Source organism: Primulina huaijiensis, chromosome 11 (assembly GCF_012295235.1).
Source record: "Primulina huaijiensis isolate GDHJ02 chromosome 11, ASM1229523v2, whole genome shotgun sequence".
Taxonomy (NCBI): Eukaryota; Viridiplantae; Streptophyta; class Magnoliopsida; order Lamiales; family Gesneriaceae; genus Primulina; species Primulina huaijiensis.
The window spans coordinates 4,283,662-4,306,882 of record NC_133316.1 but is presented as its reverse complement, the minus strand read 5'-3'; the positions used below and the strand labels follow the sequence as shown (position 1 = coordinate 4,306,882).

At 38.3% G+C, this 23,221-nt stretch overlaps 1 protein-coding gene and 1 non-coding gene across 5 annotated transcripts; both read left to right on the top strand.

Moving 5' to 3' along the window:
* Positions 1-41: 41 nt before the first annotated feature.
* On the top strand, positions 42-22,122 carry LOC140987248 (cytochrome b5 domain-containing protein RLF-like). Of its 4 annotated transcripts, none has more exons than XM_073455682.1 (6): positions 42-183; positions 522-615; positions 966-1,326; positions 9,608-9,742; positions 21,744-21,815; positions 21,896-22,004. In XM_073455682.1, exons 2-6 carry the CDS (start codon positions 583-585, stop codon positions 21,970-21,972), a joined length of 678 nt encoding a protein of 225 aa, XP_073311783.1. In that variant the 5' UTR covers positions 42-183; positions 522-582; the 3' UTR covers positions 21,973-22,004. The 4 variants fall into 4 exon arrangements, with proteins under 4 accessions (XP_073311783.1, XP_073311786.1, XP_073311785.1 ...); XM_073455684.1 differs by having other exon boundaries at positions 45-183; positions 21,744-21,794; positions 21,896-22,122; XM_073455683.1 differs by lacking the exon at positions 42-183 and adding an exon at positions 193-365.
* Positions 18,325-18,430, top strand: LOC140989092 (small nucleolar RNA R71). The gene has a single exon (XR_012177437.1). It is a non-coding gene; the product is annotated as a small nucleolar RNA R71 (small nucleolar RNA).
* Positions 22,123-23,221: the final 1,099 nt, after the last annotated feature.

Below are 23,221 nucleotides of genomic sequence, written 5' to 3'. Positions count from 1 at the left end.
GTTAAACTCTCGGTAGAATATCTTATTTTTAATGTTATATTAAATCAACCATACAAATTAAAAGGAAGGACTTCAAGCAATTGATTCCAGATTTTGTGTTGTATAATAATAACAAGAAAAAGGATCAAATTAGCTGTTGCTTGATCTTCACCTGAAGCTGCTGAGACCAGGAAACTCAAAAAAGTAGGCAGCCACGCCTCCTCCACCTGCCTACATATATAATTGGTGTGGTGTGCGTGTTCTATATTCTTGTTTAAGTTTCTTTGTTTATGTGAATCGGTGAGATTACAGAGAAGATTTTTTAAAAAATTAATTTTTGACAAATACCGTTTTGTATAGTTAGGAACCCAGAAGAGAATTCACAGGTAATTTTCGGAATTTTAAGCTGAATGCTCTTGTTAGAGGTCGTCTGCCAGTAAATATTCATTTGATCCTATGATGGGTTGTTGAATTCGATTTTTTATAGTTGAAATATTCGAAGCCTTGGTCCATTATTTACTTGATTCTTCTGTTTGATGAAGGGATTGAATCCTCTAAGGGAAAGAATGGCTGCCACTTCTTGGACTCGTCGTTCAGGCTACAATGGCTGATGGGGATGATTTTACCTTTTGTCGAGTAAGTTTTTCGTGTTTTCATGATATATTGTATCTTCTCGTTGATAAAGTATCGATCTTTGAAAAAAATCTGGTACTTCTTGATACGGGCAGTTGGGATGCGCAAACTTTTGTCAAGAAGTGTTTTATTTGGCTTACACATTAGGGTGATTTCTAATATGTTTCCAGTAGACGGGATTATTTTATTTTTTTCCCACGAGTATCTCTTTTCATTTGAGGGGAACAACTGCCTTGCTCATTCCCTCTTGGCCTTTGCCAAGTTTCAGAGCTTATACACCTTCATCTTGTTTTTCTTCTTTAACTTGCAGTTGTTCTTTCTGTTAAAAATTTAAATATGGTTCACGTGACGAGGTTGAGAAGCCTGTAGGTGGTGTTGAAGATCAGCATGTTGCCGTGGGTATTGGTGGAATTCGTATAAACGATAAAAATGCTAATGGTAGTCGAGATAGTGGTAGTATATGGAAAGTTGGTGTTCCTTCTCAGAAAACTGTAGGTACGTTGACTTTTAATGTCATTGATGCATCAACTCAGAAAGTAATGAATGAGCGGCCCAAGTTGGATTTAAAAGAGGTTGCTGGAAGTTCAAGTAAGGAGCCGCTGGAACAGAAAACTCTTGTGAAGAAGCCCATGCCCCGAAGAAAGGTTCCTTATGAGATAGGGTATAGCCCACTGGACTGGCTTAAGCTCACAAGAACGCATCCTGACCTGGCAGGTTATGACCATTTTGTGGATTTTTGATTGGGTGTTTGGTGTTGCACGAATTCTATGATCCTGATTTCCGATGAAATTTAGCTGCGCACAAACTTAAAAATTTATTTTTGGAACTTGGTTGTTTTGCCATTATTTTTGAAAACGAGAATATTTCAATAGTGATTTTAAGAGTCTGGGTGCCTGATGTTAAGATGTTGTCAGCTAAAGTTAGTGCTGGTCAGTTACTCGTTTGAATACTTAAGAGTTCCATTAAATCTTTCTTTTTGATGTTTCTCATCTTTCCTCTGAGAAGCACTGTTGGCCATTTTTCCTCGTGTAGTTTTCTTTAAATCACTCATAACTAACGTAATTTGCCCTAAAGTGCATTGATAATTGTAGTAGCGCTCTTACCTGAGTCACTACTAAACAGACTAATAAGCATTCAAAATTAAAATAACAATTAAACAACGTAAACCAAATAATTTCTCAAACAATTAAACAACGTACAACCCAAACGAAAATATAAAAATAATCTCAGTTTTAATCGTTAATACAATCAAATCGAAATCATAATCATACACGAGAATACGAGAAACAAAATAATCTACTAGATCACATCCGAAAACCCAACTGCTCTGGCCACCTGAATCGTCCAATCTAAGACCTGCCCCGTGGAATTAGGTGTCCAAAATGAAAACAAGGACGTGAGTGACAATCGTCAAATACGAGAATGTACAAGTATACAAACTCATGATGCATGTGAAATTCAATATGCTCGGATATCAAGGATTGAGTCAAGAATCTCATGCTCAGTCTAGAGACGCCTGAGTGTGTATCTGATCTACCATATGCATGTTTTGGCTCCCACACTCATCATCAAGACGTGGACCTATAATGTCCAAGATCATCAGACCCGCGGGTCCCGTCGGACATGTGTCTAGATACCTAACCATGCACAATACAAAAAAAAGCTGAGCGGCCCCACAAACAAGGTATATATCAAAAGATATCAGGCCAAATGTTATATGTCATGCATAATATGTCAAAGCAGTAAAATATGTAACATGCAACAGATAAATATGCAGTATATAAGTGTGTATACTACGCTTGGATATCTTAGTCAGTACACCACGTATCTCATTAATACGGATACTCTGAGCACATACGACTCTCTAACTCCCAAGTTACCTATGCGGTACCTCGGTGTTGCCATTGCACTAAAGTGGAATGGTCTTGATTCTGAGCTTCTTCTCTTTCCTACCCAGGATCAAAAGTGGCTTCTCGACATAAGCCAAGTCTTCTTCAAGTTGAACTTCTATTGGATCAAGAAGGTGATATTCATCTGCTACACACCTTCGTAGCAATAATACACGAAAGACATTATGAATACTGGACAGATACGACGGTAAATTCAATCGATACGCCAAATTTCCAATACATTCCAAGATCTCGAAAGGTCCGATGAATCTTGGGTCTAATTTTCTTTTAAGTCCAAATCTCATCACCCTGCAGAATGCTGAAACTTTAAGGTAAATTTTTTCTACTGGCTAAAACTGTAGGGGTCTATGCTTGGTATTCACGTAACTCGCTTGACGATTCTCTGATCTGTCCTAGGCATGTTTAGGCTCTCACACTCATCATCAAGACGTGGACCTACCATGTCCTGGGTCATCAAAGCCCGCTGGTCCGTTGGACATTGTAGCTCTCGATACCCAACCGTCCACAATACAGAACAGGGCTGAGCGGCACCAACAAACGAGGTATATCTCAAAAGATATCAGGCTCAACGTGATAAGTAGCATAATATGTCAAAACAGTAAAACATGTATCATGCAACATATAAGTGTGTATAATACGTTTGGATATCTCAGTCGGTATCTCACATACCTCGCTAAAACAATCTGACAAAAAGTTTACTCGTCTGAACCTACACAATACCAACATGTTGAAATTACTATCATGCTAGATCCAAAATTACAAAACATGGTTCAAAGTTCTTCTTAATAATCCTTAAATTGCTATTTAAGGCTTTATGATTATACCTGTGTCCATCATCAGCTCGCTGATGACGTCTCGATCTGAGTCTCCCGGTTTGCCGACCTCTCCTCGAGTCGACTCTAGCTCCGAAGCTTCCGGACACTATCTTATAACTGGCTAGAAAACCTATGCTCCGTTTGGTACGTGTGATAGGATAAGTAAATGATTAATAATTCGAGTGATTAAAAAATGAGATATATGGATTAATAGTATGGTGGGATAAATAACATGGTGTTTGGTATGATTTTAAAATGATGTATTAATTTTGTAAATTTTATTGTAATGACCAAAATGCCCCAAATGCTAATTAAATATATATTCTTAAAATAATTGGATAGATAATTAAATATTTATAATTATAATTTACATTTATTGAAATTAATTTAAATATATTTATTAGAAATATATTTGAAAATATTACGGTAATCATTAAACACAATAAATTAGAATTTAATAAATATTTATTTTCATTAGAGATAAGAGGATAAAAATATAATTTGTAGTGTGTTGATAACTTATCCCACTTAATTTGTTAGATTAATAATCAAATAATTAATCATAAAATTAGGTTTTAAACCGGGTCAAAATGATTATTAATATATCTTAAAATTTTAACCAAACATTAGATAAATATGTAATTATTCATCTATCCTTATTTAATCACATCAACCAAACACACCCCTAAGGTATATGGTTAGAACTCGAGAGAAAGTAACTGGGGGGAAAGCGGTGTAGGAAACAAATGAAATCATCTTCCATTTATGGGCTGTATGCGGATTAGTTCAGAAGATCCAAACTCAATCTTATCTATCACGTGTTATAATCTCATTCGTCTAGTTTGATTTCTCGGGATAATGTAATATGAAGAAAATTGAGTGGTCAATTTTAAATTCGGTGGATCCCAACATGTTGATCCTCAATTAATGAATTCCTTAATAATGCTTAATTAACAACTATTTAATCATGTTTTAATTAGTACTTCATTCAAATAAGGATTCGAGTCATTACAATAATTCAACTTGAAAATAATGAAATCAGATTGAGGGTTGAGTGTGAATTAACATAATAAAATATATATGAGACTCACTAAATCAATGAACATGCACTTGTTTATGTACAAGAATATCACCCTTAAAGATAAAGGAAACTATCCTAATCAATAATAAATTACAGCTACAATAAAATCCCACCAAGTCGGGGATTACAATCAATCTAATCCTACATAATGTGTATCAATATTCTTTCCAACAAATCCATATCTTGACACTTCCCCTCAAGCAGGTGAATGGATTTCGTCCATTCCAAGCTTGCTAACCATTTTTTGGAATATGTTACTCGGTTGCCCTTTTGTAAATATATCTACCAATTGATCTTTAGATGAGATGAACGGTGTGCAAATCAGTCATTTATCCAACTTCTTCATTATAAAATATATGTCCATTTGAATGTGTTTGGTTCGATCATGTTGAACGGGGTTATGTGCAATGCTAATCGCTGACTTCTTATCACAATATAATCTCATAGGACTTATCAACTCGATTCGTAAATCATCCAAGATTATTTTTAATCATAACAGCTCACATATCCCAGCACCATTTATCTAAATTTAAACTCCACACTTGACCTTGCTACCACATCCTGTTTTTTACTCCTCCATGGTACAATATTTCCACCCAGAAATGTGCAGTAGCCCGAGGTTGATTTTCGATCAACTATAGACCCGCATAGTCCGCATCTGTGTAGGCTTCCACTGTCATGTTTTCCCTGTTCTTGAACTAAAGTCCTTTTCCCCTTTAAATGCCTTAGAATTCTGTTAATAGCTTTGAGATGCATTTCCTTTGGATTATGCATGAACTGACTGGATACATTTACGACATAAGAAATGTCGGGTCTTGTGTGAGTTAAATAAATCAACCTTCCTACAAGTCTTTGGTAGGAATTCTTACCCACTACTGCTTCTTTTGGTGCATCACATAACCCGTGGTTAGCTCGATGGGTGTCTCGGCTGGCTTACATCCCAACATCCCGGTTTTGTCAATAAATCCATAACATATTTCTTTTGTGACATAAAGATTCCTTTCTTCGAATGAGCCACTTCAATTCCTAGTCTACCAAGATCCTTTATGTCGAATTCCTTTTCTAAGCACAGTCTCAATCTTTGCATTTCTTCGGAATCATTCCCAGTTACTATGATATCATCCACGTATACAAGTAACGTAATCACTCCCCTATCTTCGAATGCCGCACAAACAATGTATGATTCCCTTGACCTTGTTTATAACTCGATGCAATCATCATGTTTGTAAACTTTCCAAATCCGGCCCTTGGAGATTGTTTAAGTCTATATAGTGCCTTGTTTAACTTGCAAGTCATCCCATCTGTAGATTTAAAACCTAGGGGAATTTCGATATAAATTTCCTCTTCAAGATTACCATGTAAGAAGGCATTTTTTACGTCATACTGCTGCAAGTTCCATCCAAAGTTGGTTGCCAGTGACAACAAAACCCGAACTGTATTCATTTTTGCCACTGGAGCAAAAGTTTCCGCGTAGTCATTGCCATAGGTCTGAGTATATCTTTTCTCAACCAATCGTGCCTTGTATCTTTCCGCTGAACCATTTGACCTGTATTTAACAATGAAGACCCATTTACATCCAACCGTTTTCTTCCCTTTAGGCTTCTCAACCAAATCCCATGTTTTAGTTCGTTCCAACGCTTCCATTTCCACTTTCATGGCATTCTCCCACTTCTCGTTTCCTAGTGCTTCAGTTAAATTTTTGGGAATGGGAATGGAGTGAACTTTGTGCTAAATTCTGGTAGGATAGGAAACTATGCAATGGATGTTTGGTACAAGCTCTAATTTCCTACCTAAGTGATATTAGTAAATCAGAATCATTTGGCACTGATGAGGTATGGGTTGGTTCCTCGGGGATTGGTGATGTTACGGTATCTTCCTCCATAGGATCACTAGTTGGTTGATGTTGAACTAATTTGTGGTGCATTTCAGGTGATTGAACTACAGCTCGAATAGGAGAAGATCGAAGATTTTTGGCTGAAGTGTCAAGTCTTGGCCTTCTGGAATAAACTTGTAGTGGTTGTGTAATGTCTTGAGTTCCTCGTTCCTTTATCGTTCTGTTTAGGGTTTGGATTATCAACAAATGTTGATGACATGGTGATGGGATTAGATAGACTATGACTAGGAAATTCAAAAGAAACGTTTCGTGTTATCTATCTTCTGCCAAATTCTCCCCCGGAAGATAGGTACTTGGAAAGTAGGATGTTGACTCATCAAAGGTGACATCTGCTGAGACAATTATCGTTTTGTGGGAGAATGAAAACATCTGTACCCTTTCTGAGAGGAGGAATATCCAATGAAGACACACCTAAAAGCTCGGGGATCGAGTTTGCGCCTTGTGTGGATGAATGTGAACAAATGCAACACTGCCGAAGATTCAAGGAATCAAATTGTTCGAGGCAGTAAAGTTGGGAAAAAATATAGTGAGGGTTTCTAAAGGGCTTTTAAATTCAAGAACTTTTGTTGGAAGTTGGTTTTTGAGATAAGCTGATGTGAGAACAGTTTCTCCCTAGAATTGCTTGGGTACATTTTTGTGAAATTAGGATGCCCTCGTGACATCAAGAAGGTGGCAATTTTTCCATTCAGCCACTCATTTTGTTGGGGGGTATGAACAAAAGATATTCATGAATAATCTCGTGTTGAAGAAAGGAGAAAAAAATTGATTAAAGTAGTCCCTAGCATTATCGGATCGAAATGTTTTTATTCCAACCTCAAATTGAGTTTTGACCATGTGAGAAATTTTGAAAAATGGTGCTGACATCACACTTATTTTTCATGAGGTATATCCAAATCACTTGAGTACAGCCATCAATAAACGACACAAACCATCGTGCCCCAGAAACATTAGGGGTCGCTATGAATAAGAGAAAATGGGGCAAAAGACTTTGTATTACTGATTGGAAAGAAGAATGCGTGTTTAGCAAGCTCACATTCAGTACAATGAAAATTCTTAACCAAAGACTCATTAACCAACGATGGAAACATAAATTTCAGAACATTAATTGACGGGTGACCTAAGCGACGGAGATAAAGCCAAACTTTATCTTTATTTGGAACGGCAGGAAAAAACGATAATCAGTAGGAACTAGCAACACTGGCAGCATGCGCATAACTTTCTCCCAGATGGTAAAGACCTTCTCGTTCACTAGCATGCCCAATCTTCCTCTTTGTGCCAAGTTCCTGAAATATACAATGAGATGTGTAGAAAATCACATCACAGTTAAAATCTTTGGTGAGTCTTTTAATAGAGACCAAGTTGGCAAGAAATCTGGGAACATGAAGAACATTTCTAAGGGTGAGATTATAATTTACGTAAATATCTCCTTGGCCAGCAACTGTGATTTTGTAACCATTGGCTACTGTGATTTTCTTTTGGCTAGAGCAAGGTTTGTAAATGATGAATTTTTTAGAGCAAAAAATCATATGGTTGGTGGCCCCTGAATCCATTACCCATGTGTTGAGATTTGAAGCATTATAATGACAAGAGGTAGAGGATATACCTGAAAATGCTAGTGAACGTGTACCTGCTCCAGATAGTCCTTCAAGAGTTCCCAAAAAAATTTAATTTCTCAATGTCTTCCTTGTTGAATGTGGGATGTGGTGTATGTTCTTCGCTCCCTGAATGACCATTAGCCATATGGGCTTGCCCTTGTCTTTCTCATTCTTGCTGAATCCCATTCAATTTCCGGCAAGTCTTTTTGGTATGGCCTGACTGCCTGCCGTAACTGCACCAAAGAGAATCCTTTGACTGCTTGAGTGGAGGTTTCGATAATACTGCAGGCTATTGTCTCCTCCAAGGGGCTGGTGATGGGCTGATTTAACCAAGGCCGATCCATTTGAGGCATGATTTTCAAGCATAACACTTCTCCTTCCTTCTTCAGTACGGATGATTGAGATGGCTTCGTGTAAGGATGGTAAATCTTCCTTCCCCAAGATCTGTATGCTTACAAAATTCAATATTAAGCCATGCAAGGATCGTAAATCCGCTCCATTTCAATGAATCTCTTGAGAACAGTAGCATCTGAACTGCATTTCATCTCGGTACATTGATAGTGGTCCAACTCTTGCCATAAGCCTTGTAACAGATAAGAATATTCAGTTATGGTACGGGTCCCTTGTTTAGTGGCTGAGATTTTGGTTTAGATTTCATAGATCTGGGCTGCATCATGAACCTTTGAATATGTTTGCTTGATTGTATCCCAGATTTCTTTGGGTGTACCAAGGAACATGCATGTATCACTTATTTATGGAATCATCGAGTTCAACACCACGACATCACTAGGGAATCTGTTTCGTCCCATGCTGCGAACTTCGGGTCTTTTGAATCTGGCCCTGTGCCAAGTACATGGCTCAACTTTCCACATCCCTTCAATGTTGTTCGAATGAGCTGCGACCACTTCAAATAATTTTTTTCATTCAGTTGATATGCAACGTGAATATTTTGCAAATCACCAATTAAAACGATGGCTGAATGCTCAGTGGAGTGCACATCGGTTTTGGAATTTTTTTCTAGTGCCGTCCGTCATAATTAAGAAATCGGATCGGTTCAATCACTAAATCAATGAACATACTCTTGTTTATATACAAGAATATCACCTTTAAAGGTAAGAAAACCATCCTAATCCAGAATAAATTACAACTAGAATAAAATCCCTGCAAGTTATGGATTACAATCAATCTAATCCCATAAAATCTGTATCAATATTCTTTCCAACAAATCCATATCTTGACACTGAGATGTATGGGAACTGATTATTCAGGGTATGAGATGATTGGCATTTTCTTCTCCGCATTGAAACTTTTAGCATGCTTTATGCCAATTCCTCTCCGTGTTTTTTGGACAGTTTTCTTAGGTGTCTGCCTTAGATTTGGATAATATTTTTGCCATGTGTAGTAATAGATTTATAATTTGATTCCCAATCACAATATTACTGGTCTCTTCGCGTTATATTAGCAATGTTTTATATTTCCACCGCCTGTACTTCTGCTCACAACATGCAGTTGTGTCTTTTTTGGGATTTTTTTTCTGAAGAGTGCTGATCGAACATATTAAAATATCTAGAATTACTTCCAATGTCTATTTTTAATAGGGTGATCCCTTTTATGTTGTCTCCATGAAAGTTGAAGTTGAAAAAATTCTAGAGCAAGTATGTGTAGCTGACTTCTTTTGGTTTTAAATTACCTTTTATCAGGATCGAATGGGCAATCAAATAGAAGACTTATAACTATCGATGAAGTTAAACAACACAAATCCGAGGGCTCCATGTGGACTGCTCTTAAAGGCCATGTCTATAATATTGGACCATACATGAAGTTTCATCCTGGAGGTAGCTATTAATTGTGTTCAATCGATTTTTTGTCCTTCTAAAATGGCGTTTGTGTGATTCATATTAAGGCTTTTTACAGATAAAACAGTGAATATTGTCACATTTCTGACATCTGGGTTTGCCTTGTTGCATGGGAGGGCTAAAAAACCTATGAGATATTATTCCTTTGTAATCTGTAACCATATGAGTACTCCATTTGGTTTCCTAAGCATTTTTTACTATGGACGCCACTACAATAATTTGGACTGTCATTTAGTTTAGCATCCTGTATCATTGAGATTTTGTCTTTGCAAAATTTTTAAAATCATGATCTTGTTGCCATCACATACTGAAAATTTGACTTTTTTATGCTAAAATCATGATATCACTTTGATCGAGCAAAACTTGCACTGTAAAATCCTTAGTAAAAATTTATAATATTTAAGCTCGGAATAATCACAATTGCACGATGTCAAGTAATAATATAGTGTACGAGAGTACGAGTATCGTTCCCACAGAGACCGATTTATACAATTATTAATTTCAACTATTCAACTTTTAGCAACGATAATTGGATTGATAGTTAACTACTGATATGGCGCAGCTAATAACTAACTACAATATTCAAAAATTAAATGATTGATTAAAATGATTAATTAAAATTCAATGACAAATGAATTTGTTGGGAATTCTGGTTCACCTACCCCTCCCTAATTTAACCAATTGACCTCTTGACAATTATTTACGCTTTTGACAGGATTTCCTACACAATTGAACACGCCCCCTCGAACTGTGCCAAACTAATTCCACTCAGTGAAGTAATTAAATCTATTTAATTATTTATCAAAGGTGAATTGCATTTCGATCTATGAAATAACCTAGCTTTCGACCCTTAGGACTATAACTATCAACATGTACCCAATTTCATATTTCTATGTAAATTGTAGATCCACGGACTATGCTACCCGTTCCTAGCACAAGTTATTCTCTCGAACTCACTCGCGATATGAGATTATTATTAAAGTTAGCTACGCTTTAATAACGCAATGAACATAATAACACACTCTAATATAAAACAAACGTCGAAAAACCAAAGATTCGGGGTAGGATCCCCTTAATCCCAACAAATATAAAAGTTTAGCTACTAGAATTCATAGTAAAAATAAGCAAAAGAATGTTTAAATAATAAATTCTAAATTAAAAATACTAGATTTGAAGAAAAACGTGAAGAACGATGCTTGGAATCTCGATAATCTTCATCTCCAAGCTTCTCCCTTTTCCAAAGCTCCTTGGTGGCTGCTGAATAATATCTCCCCCCTTCAAATTCCTCCCAAAAACCCTTCCATAGCAGTCATGGGCTCCAAAATAAGGAAACAAATCGACCTTAGAATCTTTCAAAAATCAAATGCGCCCGGGCGCACATCGGGCTCTCGTAAATCTACTTTTATTTTTCCCATCCGCCCGGGCAGATATCTTTCGGACTTCTTCTCCAATCCACATCTTGCAGGCGCCCGGGCGGAAACTTAGGCGCACACAAGTTTCCGCCCGGGTGCATAAGTTTCCGCCTGGGTGGATATCTTTCGGCCTTTGATCACTTCTTTTCTTTTTATTCCCGAATTGCCTGCATTTTCAACCACGAGACATATGAGAAACTAAAAACATAACAAATGACAACACCACAAAATACATGCAATCTAAACGATATGTGTAACACAATGAGACATCACATAATATGAAAAACATGTAAAATCCACCTATATCAACCCCCCAATGCTAATCTTTTGCTCATCCTCGAGCAAAAGAGGTGACACGACAAACGGAACATAACACATATCAGCTCAACAGTGTGTTCATGGTCCCAATTTGCCTCAGCGAAACTCAACACATTCCCTTATCGATCAATGCAAAAGCACAACTCTTCGCACCTTCCTTGGTCTAGACACTGTTTCAAATGAAACATGAACGTGTGTGTGTGTCGTTAGTCCTAGCATCATATATGACAGAGGGATCCATTCTCAACCATTGTAAAAGATTTAAATCAGCCTGTTAGTGTAAATCTTACTCTCCTATATTCCTCTGCACTCAGTAACCACCAGCAGCCAATATTTTTTTCGACTGAATTAGAATACAGTAATAAAAGGAATATACCAGAACCATTCATTTCAGATTCAAATCCATGTGTTCTACATTTTTATCCTAGAATAGGATTTCATTCCTTTATTCGGCTCCCCAAACCTTACATCTCCATCGTTAGCCAGGAATAGGATTTCATTCCTTTATTCGGCTCACACACACCTTACATCTCCATCTTTCTTCTTTTTTTTTGTAATATTACGCTGCTGATAGATACCTCGATTCAAGAAAATGTAGTCAAGCTTAATTCACACCTTCAAACATCTCCATTCCCCACTCTAGTTTTAAATTTCACCATCTTATCATGCATGCTTCTAGGTCCAATATTCGTGCAAAGAGAATTCAACCTTTTAAATAAAACTTCATGTCTCTACCACAGTATGTGCTAAAGAAGTGCGAGTACACGATAGACAGAGCATGTCTCATCACCTCATAATCATCCTTGGCTAACAAGTACTACTTCGAACACTGTCAGCTGACACACAACCAATGCAAAATGACCAAGACCAAATGCCAACGAATAAAATCAACAAAGCACCAAAAGGAAAGCAACAAAACAACACCCATCCCCCCAGTGCTGAAGTCGAGCAGTGTCCCCAATGCATCAGACGATAGAAAAAGAGACAAAGAGTGCACAGCAAAATGGACGCAATATAACCGAATCATGCAACAAAAACAGAAATAAATAAAATTAACGAAAAGAAATGCAAGAAATAAAATAAGAGACAGAAGTGACTCCCCTATCAATCATCCTCCTCCTCGTGGGCCTCCGGGGGAATGACGCTAGCTCCCGGTTCTGGTGCATCGGCGTAGTGAAACTGAAACGGTGACGGGAAAGCTGGCATAGGTGGTGGAATAAGAGCCGGATCGATACCAGTGTGGCTCAGCGATAAACGCAACATGGCATCGGTAGCGGTTTGATATGTCTGGCTCACAGCGTGCCACTGTAACTGATGGTCAGCAAATGCTGCAAACTGGTCCATCCGATCCTGAAGAAAGCGATGTCGAGGTCACGGGGTCGGTGATGGGGGCTGCTATGGCAGTGGATCAAAAGTCAAGGTGTCTCATAAAGGGCCAAACCGAGGAAAATCCTTCTGCCATACCGCGGTCTTCTGTACCCAGCTGGAGTCATCCATGGCTTTTGTCGGTGGCAACCACTCATCATCATCCTGGAAAACTACCCCGGCGGCCGCACACTGCTCGGCGATAATGTGAGGAAAGAACAATGCCACATTAGGATTGTGAATGCTCAGTTTGATCTGTGAATAGATAATTTTTCCCACATTGATTGGTATAGCGGTCATCGGCGCATAAAGCAACACCCCACCTCCTTCTGCACGTCGCTAGTGTGCCCGACTGGCATCAACGTGTAATAAAAAATGCATACCACATCGCAAACGGGACTAACAAATACTTCTCAGCGAAAGAATTGTAGGATCCAGGTGTCTTCCACGGAGACCCTGGATAGCAAATTCTGCGCATCATCAATTCCAAGTCGGGGTTGGTTGTCCATGCCAAATAAACTGAATCATCCACAGCAGGTGTTTCAAACAACTTATTAATCTCTGCAGAACTCTAATACACTAGTTTTCCTCGCACAAATGCTTTATTATCGTCTCGCTCAGCCACATTGGCATAAAATTCTCGAACTACCGGTGCCACCGCGGCTTGCGGTTGGGCACAAAATTTTTCCCATCCTTGTTTTGAAATCCGTGCTTTCTTCGGAGGCATCGTGGATGATTTGTGAAAAAAGAACCTGGAATAGGAGTTATGTTGTCAGAATTTGAATGGCTCGCCGGAATCCGGGAAGAGAAGCGTCGGGGAAGCTTGTGCTTGGGGAAACTCTTGCAAGACCGAGGTTGACCGGTAAGAGAGTGGAAGGAGACGACGTGGCCGGAAACTCAGTGGTGGCCGGAGATTCGCAGTGGTGGCCGGAAATTTGCAGTGGCCGTCAGAAAAGATAAGGGGGACGTCGGAAAAATCACGCCTTGTTGCTAGGTGAGGATGGTGACACGAAATTGGACCTGAAAACGGCACAAAAAGGGGGTCACGTGAGTGAGAATTAGAGTGGCGGCGAAAATTGAAGAGGGAGAAGGTAGGGTTCGAATGGGAGAAGAAAATGTGGAGTCTACAAATTTAAAAATTCCGCGATCCGCCCGGGCGGATGTCTTGCGGCTTTCAATTGTAAAAGAGGCGCGCCCGGGCCGGCGGACCTCGTGCGCTGCCCACACTTCTTTTTTTTTTTGGCAAATAAATATGTAAAATAAATAAACTCAAATAATTAAATCGAATTAAGTACAAGATAAAGGGAAGAGTGGTAGTTCTAAATTTATAGTCGAGAGCTTGACTGTCGGTCAGTTTCAGTTCGGACTGTCTTGGAACCGGGGTGATGCCAAGTTGTGGCTCAATTGTGCCACCTATGTAGTGCTTCGTTCGCTGGGCATTGACCGTGAGCGTTCCATCCTTTCCATCTTGCAGTTCTACAGCTCCCGATGGGTATAGTTTAGAAATCACGAATGGACCAGACCATCGCGACTTCAATTTTTCCAGGAGACATTCGCAACCGGGAGTTGTAGAGTATGACATATTCACCTTCCTTGAATTCCCTTGCGATGATTCGCCTGTCACGAGCCCTCTTTGTTTTCTACTTGTATGACATTGCGAGATCATCTGCCAGATTCCGAAATTCATCCAACTGATCCAATTGAAACAGACGTCGTTCACCTGTATCAGTAAAATTAAAGTTCAGTACTTTTGTTGCCCAGTATGCCCGATGCTCTAACTCTACAGGTAAATGACATGCTTTACCAAACTGCTTTTAAAACACCTATAGGCACTACACCATATAGGTTACTGTTCCGGGGTTTTTTTTTACAAATCATCCACGATGCCTCCGAAGAAAGCACGGGTAAGTCATGATGTTTCTTCGTCATCCTCTCGTATTTCCCGTTCGTTTGTTAATGAAGCCGCTAAAGAACATTATGAACATGCCAAAATACATCGAGCTCCAATTCGAGAGCGTGGTTTTCAACTTGTGGCCCAACTTTCAATTCTAAATCAGATTTCAAATCGAGGATGGGAAAAATTTTGTGCCCAATCGCAAGCCGCGGTGGCACCGGTAGTTCGAGAATTTTATGCCAATGCGGCTGAGCGAGACGATAATAAAGCATTTGTGCGAGGGAAACTGGTGAATTATAGTTCTGAAGAGATTAATAAGTTGCTTGAAACACTTGATGTGGATGATTCAGTTTTTTGGCATGGGCAGCCAACCCCGACTTGGAATTGATGATGCCCAGAATTTGCTATCCGGGGTCTCCGTGGAAGACACCTGGATCCTACACTTGTTTTGCTGAGAAGTATTTGTTAGTCCCGGTTGCGATGTGGTATGCATTTTTGACCACACGATTGATGCCAGTCGGGCACAATAGCGACGTGCAGAAAGAGAGTGGGTGTTGCTTTATGCGCTGATGATTGCTATACCAATCAATGTGGGAAAGATTATCTATTCACAGATCAAACTGAGCATTCACAATCCTAATGTGGCATTGTTCTTTCCTCACATTATCACCGAGCTGTGTGCGGCCGCCGGGGTAGTTTTCTAGGATGATGATGAGGGGTTGCCACCAACAAAAGCTCTAGATGACGCCAGCTGGGTACAGAAGACCGCAGTACGGCGGAAGGCTTTTCCTCAGTTTGGCCCTTTATGGGACACCTTGACTTTTGATCCACTGCCACAGCAGCCCCCAGCACCAGCCCCGCGACCTCGACGTCCCCTTCTTCAAGATCGGATGGACGAATTTTCAGCATTTGCTGACCATCAGTTATAGTGGCAGGCTGTGAGCCAGACATATCAAACCGCTACCGATGCCATGCTGCGTTTATCGCTGAGCAACACTGGTATCGATCCGGCTCTTATTCCACCACCTATGTCAGCTTTCCCGCCACCGTTTCAGTTTCACTATGCCGATGCACCAGAGCCGGGAGTTGGCGTCATTCCCCCGGAGGCCCACGAGGAGGAGGATGATTGATAGGGGAGTCACTTCTGTCCCTTATTTTATTTCTTGCATTTATTTTCGTTAATTTTATTTATTTCTTTTTTTTTTTTTGCATGATTCGGTTATATTGCATCCATTTTGCTGCGCACTCTCTGTCTCTTTTTATATCGTCTGATGCATTGGGGACACTGCTCGACTTCAGCATTGGGGGGGATGGGTGTTGTTTTGTTGCTTTCTTTTTGGTGCTTTGTTGATTTTATTCGTTGGCATTTGGTCTTGGTCATTTTGCATTGGTTGTGTGTCAGCTGACAGTGTTCGAAGTAGTACTTGTTAGCCAAGGATGATTATGAGGTGATGAGACATGCCCAGTCTTTCGTGTACTCGCACTTTTTTAGCACATACTGTGGTAGAGACATGAAGTTTTATTTAAAAGGTTGAATTCTCTTTGCACGAATGTTGGACGTAGAAGCATGCATGATAAGATGGTGAAAATTAAAACTAGAGTGGGGAACGGGGATGTTTGAAGGTGTGAATTGAGCTTGACTATACTTCTTGAATCGAGACATTATTCAGCAGCCACCAAGAAGCTTTGGAGAAGGGAGGAGCTTGGAGTTGAAGATTATCGAGATTCCAAGCATCGTTCTTCGCGTTTTTCTTCAAATCTAGTTTTTAATTCAGAATTTATTGTTTAAACATTATTTTGCTTATTTTTACTATGAATTCTAGTAGCTAAACGTTTATATTGTTGGGATTAAGGGGATCCTACCCCGAATCTTTGATATTCGACGTTTGTTTTATATTTGAGTATGTTATTATGTTCACTGCGTTATTAAAGCGTAGCTAACTTTAATAATAATCTCATATCGCGAGTGAGTTCGAGAGAATAACTTGTGCTAGGAATGGGTAGCATAGTCCGTTGATCTACAATTTACATAGACTTATGAAATCGGGTACATGTTGATAGTTATAGTCCTAAGGGTCGAAAGCTAGGGAATTTCATAGACCGAAATGCAATTCACCTTTGATAAATAATTAAAGAAATTTAATTGCTTCACTAAGTGGAATTAGTTTGGCACAGTTCGAGAGGGCGTATTCAATTGTGTAGGAAATCCTGTCAAAAGCGTAAATAATTAGGTTAATTGGTTAAATTAGGGAGGGGTAGATGAACCAGAATTCCCAACAAATTCATTTGTCATTAATTTTAATTAATCATTTTAATCAATCATTTAATTTTTGAATATTGTAGTTAGTTATTATTTGCGCCATTTCAGTAGTTAACTATCAATCCAATTATCGTTGCTAAAAGTTGAATAGCTGAAAATAATAAGTGTATAAATCGGTCTCTGTGGGAACGATACTCGTACTCTCGTACACTATATTATTACTTGATATCGTGCACTTGCGATTATTTCGAGGTTAAATATTATAAATTTTTACTAAGGATTTTACAGTGCAAGTTTTGCTCGATTGCTCGGCACCTCTTGAAGACCCGATCCAGTACTGCAATGTGATTCTCCCCTTTGCCTGATTTCACCACTATATCGTCGACGTAGTCCTCGATCTCTTTGTGCATCATGTCCTGGAATATGGTGGTCATGGCTCGCTGATGTCAAGTAATAATATAGTGTACGAGAGTACGAGTATCGTTCCCACAGAGACCGATTTATACAATTATTATTATTATTTTCAGCTATTCAACTTTTAGCAACGATAATTGGATTGATAAGTTACTACTGAAATGTCGCAACTAATAACTAACTACAATATTCAAAAATTAAATGATTAATTAAAATTCAATGACAAATGAATTTGTTGGGCATTCTAATTTTCTAGCCCCTTTATCGATGCATCTTGGTTTGGAGTCTAGTTTCGGTTGATGAGATAAACTTAGACATCATCTGCTCCAAATTGGACTTTTCTTCTCTAGGAGGATCATATCTGTACATCGGTTGTTTTCCATACGGCGGTCCTCCCTGTGGTCGATTCTGACTGTTTTGACCACCCCATGAGAAGTTGGGATGTTGCCTCCATCCAGGATTATGTGTGTTCGAATACGGATCATTCCTTGGACTGTTTTGGACTCCCACTTGATTCACTGGTGCCTCGTCTTGCACATAAAAGGGATTGCCATTTTGACAGTCTTTCGCAGAGTGTTCACCTCCACACTTATCACAAAATATCTTTTGAAGACGCATGGCCGTGCCACCCATATTCAAGCTGTCCAATTTCCTGTTCAAGACATCAAGTTGTGCAGTAATAACAGAAAGGTCAGTTACCTGGTGAACTCCTGCACTTCTCCGCTGGTTGTTCCTTTCAGATTGAGGATGATAGCTGCTAGCAACCATCTCCTCCAACAACTCATATCTTTCTTCATCAGTTTTTTTCAATAGGTTTCCACAAGCAGCAGCATTTATCATAGTACGATTAGGAGTAAGCAAGCCATAATAAAATGTTTGAACGACTAACCCAAGTGGCAATTCGTGATGCGGGCATCTCCGTAATAAATCTTTGAAGCGCTCCCATGCCTCATATAAAGACTTCTGCTCGAATTGAGCAAATGTGGTGATGTCTGCCGGCAGCTTCATGGTCTTAGATAGAGGAAAGTATCTAATGAGAAATGCTTTCGCCATGTCCTCCCATGTGATGATAGAATCTACAGGTAAACAATTTAACCAGGCTTTAGCTTTGTCACGTAAGGAGAAAGGAAATAAACGAAATCTAACAGCATCATCAAACTCCATTAAATTTAAAAGTATCGCAAAATTTTAAGAAAATCTGCGATGTGTATGTTTGGGTCATCTAACGCAGATCCCCCAAATTGGACCGTATTCTGGATCATCTGAATTATAGCTCGCTTGATTTCGAATTGGTTCGCCCTCACAATAGGCCTCACAATGCTGGGGCGTGCACCATCCAAAGAAGGCTGGGCATACTCTAGCATCGGTATGCAGCGTGGCACCTCAACATGTATATCATTATGGTGTTCCTCCTTATGCTCGCATTTGTGCTTCTCCATCAGTTACTTAAGTCTCTGCTGCTGTCTTCTTCTGCGGAAAGTTCTTTCAATTTCAAGGTCAAACTGCTCAAGCTCCACGTCAAGTGACTTTGGCATACATCGGAAAGGATATCTGGAATAGAATATGGAGTGTTAGCTCAAGAAAAATAAAGCAATGCTAAAGAAAATAACTAAAAATAAAATTGTGAATTAACAGTCCCCGGCAACGGCGCCAAAAACTTGATCGAGCAAAACTTGCACTGTAAAATCCTTGGTAAAAATTTATGATATTTAAGCTCAAAATAATCGCAAGTGCACGATGTCAAGTAATAATATAGTGTACAAGAGTACGAGTATCGTTCCCACAGAGACCGATTTATACAATTATTATTTTCAACTATTCAACTTTATAACAACGATAATTGGATTGATAGTTAACTACTGAAATGACGCAACTAATAATTAACTACAATATTCAAAAATTAAATGATTGATTAAAATGATTAATTAAAATTCAATGACAAATGAATTTGTTGGGAATTCTGGTTCACCTACCCCTCCCTAATTTAACCAATTCACCTCGACAATTATTTACGCTTTTGACAGGATTTCCTACACAATTGAACACGCCCTCTCGAACTGTACCAAACTAATTCCACTCAGTGAATTAATTAAATCTCGTTAATTATTTATCAAAGGTGAATTGCATTTCGGTCTATGAAATCCCCTAGCTTTCGACCCTTAGGACTATAATTATCAACATGTATCCAATTTCATATTTCTATGTAAATTGTAGATCCACGGACTATGCTAACCGTTCCTAGCACAAGTTATTCTCTCGAACTCACTCGCGATATGAGATTATTATTAAAGTTAGCTACGCCTTAATAACGCAATGAACATAATAACATACTCAAACATAAAACAAACGTCGAATATTAATGCATTAAACCAAAGATTCGGGGTAGGATCCCCTTAATCCCAACAAATATAAAAGTTTAGCTACTAAAATTCATTGTAAAAATAAGCAAAAGAATGTTTAAACAATAAATTCTAAATTAAAAACACTAGATTTGAAGAAAAACGCGAAGAACGATGCTTGGAATCTCGATAATCTTCCACTCCAAGCTCCTCCCTTCTCCAAAGCTCCTTGGTGGCTGCTGAATAATGTCTCCCCCCCCCCCCTTCAAATTCGTCCCAAAAACCCTTCCATAGCAGTCATGGGCTCCAAAATAAGGTAACAAATCGACCCTAGAATCTTTCCAAAAATCAAAAGCGCCAGGGCGCACATAGGCTTTCGCCCGGGCGGATGTCCCTCGTAAATATGCTTTTATTTTTCCCATCGATGCGCCCGGATGCACATTAGTTTCCGCACGGGCGCACATAAGTTTCCGCCCTGGCGGATATCTTTCGGCCTTCTTCTCCAATCCACATCTTCCAGCCGCCCGGGCGGAAATTTATCGGCCTTTGATCACTTCTTTTCTTTTTATTCCCGAATTGCCTGCATTTTCAACCACGAGACATATGAGCAACTAAAAACATAACAAATGACAAAACACCACAAAATGCATGCAATCTAAATGATATGTGCAACACAATGAGACATCACATAACTTGAAAAACATGTAAAATCCACCTATATCACACTTTCTTCAATTACAATGGCACTTGAATAATCTGATTATATGTTTCAACAAATCCAAACTAGGACTTCTAATCGGCATTGGAGTTAAGATTGATCGCCTTGGGTCAGATATATGTATACATATATATATGTACTTATGCATGTATTCATATGTGTGTATTCTGATATTGAGTTTCTATTCTATTAGTGTAAGATTTTGGAATTAGGATTAGGGTTTTAGGTAGAAGCGATGAATGTTCGTCTCAAGCCTCCACTACCTTTTATCATCCTTAAAATGTTCCTAATTACTTTCTTGTCTATGATACTCTTGTATTTCTTTACCCTCGTATGATTGTGAGTTGACGTGAACGTACCAGCGTTTGCTATATTTCCCTGCCATTTTATTGGCTTACGCCCTTACATTTGGGTACGAAAGCTAAATTTCTGGGAAAGTCTACTCTCAGTTTCTTCTAATCCTAAGAAAATGATTAAACCAAATTAATAGACGACAAATGTGAATGCGGGGTCAGGTGCCTTACTTTCCTAAAAAAGTAAGAATGGAGAGATTAATTAGTTATTGTCGAAAGGGGGGAATTGTTTCCTTTCACCATTGACCAATGAAAGAAATACTATGTTTAGGTGAAAATATCTGTATCAAATGCTATAGTGGACTTAAATCTTCTAAATCATATAGCAAACCAAGCACCATATTTCGATCGCTTATTAGTAAGGGAAACTGTTGATCTGCTACACTTTGACATGATCGTGCTTCTTTAAACCTTCAAGTTAACTAGTGTTTTTATTGCTAGTACATCTCCATGATGCTTATGTGCTTAAAGTTTTAATTGATATGCTCATCTCTATCTAGTCTGTATTTTCTATAAATGTCTAGCTTGGCTAGGTGGGATGGCCAAGCCATGTTTCTTTGGGTTTTTCTTCTCCATCTTAAGATTTCGAAATTGATTAAAGGATGATTGGTAAGGACAGCATATTATTTTAACCTCGAAGAGCCTTTTAATTTGTTTTATGCTTTTTATTTCATGTTGATTATTTCTTATAAATTGTTGGCTGCTTAATTTTGAAGTGTTTGGAATTTAAATGAGTTTTTATTCTTGTTTCTTCTTAAAGGAATGTAGTGTTCCTTGGCTTATCTATACGGACTTTTGTTTAGTGATGCCACAATTATTGTAATGTCTAACTGGTTCCCATATATTGATATGAGATGCGTTCTGCTTGCAAAGCTTTTCACGATATTTTTATACGTTATTTTCTTAGGTGAGGACATGCTGAAGAAAGCTGTTGGGAGAAACAGCACATTGTTATTCAGTATCCTTTACCACTACCTAAGTTTTTTCTCAGTTTCAGTTTGAGTAAATTATATACAACATCCGGAGCTCGTAAAGTTGCGATCCTGATTCTTTGTACAGATAAACACCATGCTTGGGTTAACGCAGAAGTTTTATTGGAGAAATGTCTCGTGGGCATTTTAGACGAGACCAAGTAGAGAAACAATATTCGTTCTACAATTCCATAAGAAGCTATGGAGATTACAAAGAGATCAATTATTTCCGGGTTTTCGTTATCTGGAAGATAGATGCAAGGCATTCAAAAATGTAGTATATTTGGATGCTTTTAATGCTAAAACAGAGGAAACTTTTTCAAAGTCATTTGATTTTTGGTAAACGGAGATGTGTTGTTTCAATGTTGATTGTGACTGTGGAACATTCAAAGGCTTCTGCTTCTAGTAATGGTGACCAAGGCTGATTTTTTTTAATTACATTGTTCTTCATCTGCTTCTCTTCAATTTTTCGGTCGCTTTTCGTGCTCCACCTGTTGGTGTTTAAATGTTTGTCTGACCTCGTCGAGATTTAACTAATGACTATATTTGGTGAAGATGGAAAAACGGCCAAATCCTATAATTGATAGATGGCTGCACTAATAGAATTTTGGTGATTCTAAACATAAAATCCAATATCATAGTTAAACATGCCTTGGGAAGTATGAAATTTGGCCCATCTTTTTATACGAGATCGTTTAAAGATTTAGCCGAGTACAATGACGTAAAAAAATCCAAAATCAAGGTTGAATACTACTTATAAAAGCTCGTAACGATTCATATTTTTATTATCAAATTTTTTATTGTTTCTGCTGTTGGACATATTTAATTGATAAATTTTTTTGTTATTTTGTTGTAAGAGAAAATTTTATTGTCTTGAAGCAAATTTGAGCTAAACATGTGATTTTTATCACATCTGAAGTTTCCAAGATAGAGCTTTGGAAGAATGATCAAAACAGAAGGAGTCTTGGAACAAGGTGTGGTCACGCCTTGTCACTGCTTTGCGATTGTCTTTTAGGAGCTCGAAAATTACGGTGATAATACCATATTTTATGTGTATTAATTGTGGTATTTGAATCATTAAAGGTTTTTGGAGAGCTGAATATATTATTGAGATAATGAAATATTTGATAGAGTTTTATTCCATAAAACACTAGTTTCCTTATTGATAGACATAATATGTTTCTAATATTATTAGATTTTATTCTACTTTTGGGTTTTTCTTTAGGCTTCTCTTTACTCCACATCAACTTCATGTGAAAGAAATTAGATAAAGGTGTGGGATTTTCATCTTCTCTCCACAACTCTAGGCTACATTTTTACTTCTGATTCAAGGGATATTTCTATTATTTCAATTTTATCACTGTAAAGTGTAATGTTTCTGCATTTTAGTTTAATATGCTTGTTTGTTCAAGTA